General features: G+C 46.6%; 1 protein-coding gene across 1 annotated transcript in view; it reads right to left on the reverse strand.

Moving 5' to 3' along the window:
* Positions 1-4,350: 4,350 nt before the first annotated feature.
* SLC22A18 (solute carrier family 22 member 18) overlaps positions 4,351-4,596 on the reverse strand; it is a gene marked incomplete at its 3' end in the record, with an annotated part of 109,129 nt that continues 108,883 nt past the window's right edge. Inside the window, 1 exon segment of the mRNA XM_015414852.1 lies at positions 4,351-4,471. Within this exon segment, the coding sequence (XP_015270338.1) occupies positions 4,351-4,471 (121 nt within the window).

Consider the following 4,596-nt stretch of genomic DNA (forward strand, 5'->3'; position numbering starts at 1 on the left):
CATTTATTTTTACAGAGCTGAAAGCATTTGATCTTTCCCCTGAAATATACAATCTGTATTCTTTAATTCAAGACTGCTATACGCTTCCGTTCAAACCCCAAATGTCCCTCGTTAGAAATACAACACAGGTTCCAGACATGCCTCTGCTAATAAACCTCAGTCTATTACATTTATTACACGTACCCTAGATTCTGATGTTTAATATACACAGAAGAGCTTGATTTTTTTAAAAAAGGCAAGAAAAGATCTTATTGGTAAGAAGTAATTTTTCATTCCACTGGGGCACTTTGCTCCTGACCCACGCTACCAACACTTCTCTACTCTTGAGTGGGCATTGGACATCTTTCTGAATTGAGTCAGGGTTATTTTTGGGCAGGAACACACAGGAACGGAGTTCCGGCTGGCTCCCAAGTTGGCCACGCCCAGCAGGAACTCATTAGCATAATAGGCCACACCCAACAGCAGAAACTCATTAGGATTGGCTACATTAGGGGTGTGTGGCCTAACATGCAAAGGAGTTCCTGCTACAAAAAAAGCCCTGGGTTTGGACAACAAACAAGGTAAACAGAATAAGAAGCAAAAGGTGGGTGTGGCTGGATGACCACACTTCTGGTAACATGGGGGTGTGGCCTAATAGGCCACGAGCTGTGCTGTCATGGGTGTGGCCTAATATGCTAATGGGTTTCTGCTGTTGGGTGTGGCCTATTATGCTAATGAGTTCCTGCTGGGCTTTATCTACAAAAAGAGCCCTGTGAAACCTAATAATCTATGCAAATATGATTTAGCCTCTGAGCTCAGGAAGCAAGCAGCACAGGCTGGATTTCTCTTACAAAAGCCCTCTTGAGAAGAATCCGGGATGAGCTCCTGCTGCTGTCCCCCACCCCTCCCCTTCAATTTGTTCCTTTCAAAACCAGAGGGATGTACTGAGTAAAAACAAAAAGGGTTGAGGATGTCCAGACCTTCACTCAAACTGGCCTAGCAGCCGGAAACTTAATTCTTCGCTGTGATTTTTAAAACGGGCTCCACAAAAATAGTGTCCTTGATAGAATAATCATGGGAATATTCTGAAATACAGCAGAATGCAGGCTGCATAAAGCTGAATATGGGCCAGATAAGAGAGAGATTGTATTTGTGGCATACATACAAACATTTGTTCTTTCTTCTGATGGTCACCTCGGATCTAGAAGGTAGAAGCTAGACATGCTGCTTGGAACACACTCCAAGCAGAGATCCCTCTTTCAGTGTGTTTTCAGCTCTCTGTGAAACTCTTGTTTTATATTTATTTATACTTTCAATTTCTATACCGCTCAATCCCGGAGGCTCTGAACGGTTTACAAGCATTTTACATTTTCCTAACTAGGGCCACATACAATGTATATATATAGGGAGGTGGGTGCCTACCAGGCACCCCGCTGGTGTGTGTGTTCTTTTCCTTATGGTGGAAGCTTGTCTCCGCGGGCTCCGCAGCGGCTCCTTCTGGGGAAGCTCCCATAGTCTGCGACTGTGCGACGACTTCCTGCGCTGGCCTCTGTCCAATTGGCTCCGGCCAAGCAGCGTCACTGCGTTGTCACGTCTCAGGGCCAATCCCCGCCTGGAACGATTGCTGCTTGGTGTTAAATCGCCGCCATGTATCTGTATCTGCTTCCAGGTTAACCAAGGGAGAATTCTAATGGACCCATTAAACTGAAACCAAGACACTGATGAGTACCCCGGCAGCTTGTGGGTCTTATTTATTTTACTTATTTATTTTATTTATTATTCAATTTCTATCCTGCCGTCCCCACGAACGGGCTCAGGGCGGCTTACAATTAAGGGCACCATGTGCCAGAATATATAAAACACGTAAAAACAAGATAAAACAATCATATATAAACTTAATTGCTCAATGATACTGTTCCTTCAGTCAAATTAGATGGCGTGCTGTAGATCTAACACGAAGTCCCGATTCAGTGGTAACCAGTCTCTTATGATGCTGTGGCTCGATCTTTGTATTTTGTTGTTGTTCAGTCGCACAGTCGGGTCCGATTCTTTGCGACCCCATGGACCAGATCACGCCAGGCCTTCCTGTCTTCCGCCGTCCTCTGAAGTTGGCTCAATTTCATGTTCGTTGCATCAATGACACTGTCTAACCATCACATCCTTTGCTGTCCCCGTCTACTTTGACCTTCAATCTTTCCCAGCATCAGGGTCTTCTCCAGTGAGTGCTCCCTTCTCATTTGGTGGCCAACTACCCTGGTGTTACTAACAATAATAGTTGGTGGTAGTGGTGTGCGGCTCCTAATTAAAAGCCTGGCAGAAGAGCTCCGTCTTGTAGGCCCTGCGGAACTGTACAAGGGTCCCGCAGGGCCCTGATCTCCTCCAGGAGCTCATTCCACCATTCCATTCCATTCCACCATTCCATTCTTCCATTCCATTCCATTCTTCATTATGGATTCTTCAATAGATTATAGATACCTTCAGGCAAGTGCCTCAGGAGTGTGCAAAGGCCACTGCCCGGCTTATTTGCTGGATGCTCATCATGTAGAGGTGTGGATTGTGAAAATGATACTCCCATTATGTGGTGGTGGTGGTGGAAACTGCCTTCAAGTCGCAGGTGACCCCATTGGGTTTCCAAGGCAAGGAATTTTCAGAGGCGGGTTGCCATCGCCTGCCTCTGAGTAGCAACCCTGGCCTTCCTTGGTGGTCTCTCATCCAAGAACGAACCCAGGTTGACCCTGCTTAGCTTCCTGGGCCATCCAGCTTCCATATGTAGAGGTCTGCAGACATGCATATCATGGTGGCCACGCATGAAGGCCAGATGTAATGGTTGGTGTCGTGGTTAGGTGCGCGGACTCTAATCTGAAAGTACCAGGTTTGATTCCCCACTCCTCCACTTGCACCTGCTGGATAACCTTGGCAAGCCGTAGTTCTGGGACAGCTGTTCTTGAAAAAGAGCAGTTTCTGTCAGAGCTCTCTCAGCCCCACCTACCTCACAGGGTGTCTGTTGTGGGGAGGGGAAGGCAAAGGAGTTTGTAAGCCGCTCTGAGACACCTTTGGGTAGTGAAGGGCGGGGTATAAACCCAATCTCTTCTTCTTCTTCTACCTCACAGGGTGTCTGTTGTGGGGAGGGGAAGGCAAAGGAGTTTGTAAGCCGCTCTGAGACACCTTTGGGTAGTGAAGGGCGGGGTATAAACCCAATCTCTTCTTCTTCTTCTACCTCACAGGGTGTCTGTTGTGGGGAGGGGAAGGCAAAGGAGTTTGTAAGCCACTCTGAGACACCTTTGGGTAGTTAAGGGCAGGGTATAAATCCAATCTGTTCTTCTTCTACCTCACAGGGTGTCTGTTGTGGGGAGGGGAAGGGAAAGGAGTTTGTAAGCCGCTCTGAGACTCCAAGTGAAGGAGGGGTTATAACTCCGATCTCCTCCTCCACCTCCTCCTCTTCTTCTACTCACAAACAACATCTCGGCTTGAATGCTGCCCAGCTACAAGTCTGGTGGCATTCTCCCACATGCTCCTTAGGTGCTTGAATGAAACAAGACCAATATATTATCTAGGTGCAAGCTGAGGGCACTGACTGCACAAGCCATCGAAGAGAGTACTCAGGGCTATTTTTGGGCAGGAACGCACAGGAACGGAGTTCCAGCTGGCTCCCAAGTTGGCCACGCCCAGCAGGAACTCATTAGCATAATAGGCCACACCCAACAGCAGAAACTCATTAGGATTGGCTGCATTAGGGGGGTGTGGCCTAACATGCAAAGGAGTTCCTGCTCCAAAAAAAGCCCTGAGTTTTGACCACAAACAAGGTAAACAGAATAAGAAGCAAAAAATGGGTGTGGCTGGATGACCACACTTCTGATAACATGGCGGTATGGCCTAATATGCTAATAAGCTGTGCTGTCAGGGGTGTGGACTAATATGCTAATGAGTTCCTGCTGTTGGGTGTGGCCTATTATGCTAATGAGTTCCTGCTGGGCTTTTTCTGCAAAAAGAGCCCTGAGAGTACTAATCTCAGGAAATGCAGGAAGGCTCTATCTCTTGCTGTGCACTTGGCTTGTTAACTAATATGGGTCATTGACTTCCTTTTAGGCATCATTATAATTCAAGCTCTTTTGATGCTTCTGCTCTCTTGGTGGATACGCAGATCCAATATAGGCTATCTTTTGTTCTCAAACAAATGATGTGAGATGTGCCAACATTCTAGGACTTGGCATTTAAGACTGGGTTGGCATAAGAAAAGTCCTCTGGCAAAGCATGAACCGCCCACTTGCCGGCTCACTGTCGAAAACGAAGGCACTGAACCAGAACTGAAGCCTCAAACAGGTTGAGTAAGAAAATAGGAAGAAGAAAATCCAGCACATGAGCAAGCCTTACCAGTGTCAGAAGGAGGGACAGATTTGGTCAGAAGGATGTCAGTAATGATGCCTAAAGTACAGAATGCAAAAACCATGGGAAATGCAATGATGCAGTACTGGAACACGTTGGTCATCAGGGCCTGAGAAATGGGACAAAGAAGCAAAGCATCAAAACAGCGCAAAAGAAATACACTACATTCACAAATATCACCTTGCTTACGGACATAAAAGAAAATCACAGTAAACCAGATTCTTGGTTCTCATG

Source organism: Gekko japonicus, unplaced genomic scaffold (genome assembly GCF_001447785.1).
Source record: "Gekko japonicus isolate JY-2015 unplaced genomic scaffold, Gekko_japonicus_V1.1 scaffold2290, whole genome shotgun sequence".
Lineage (NCBI taxonomy): Eukaryota > Metazoa > Chordata > Lepidosauria > Squamata > Gekkonidae > Gekko > Gekko japonicus.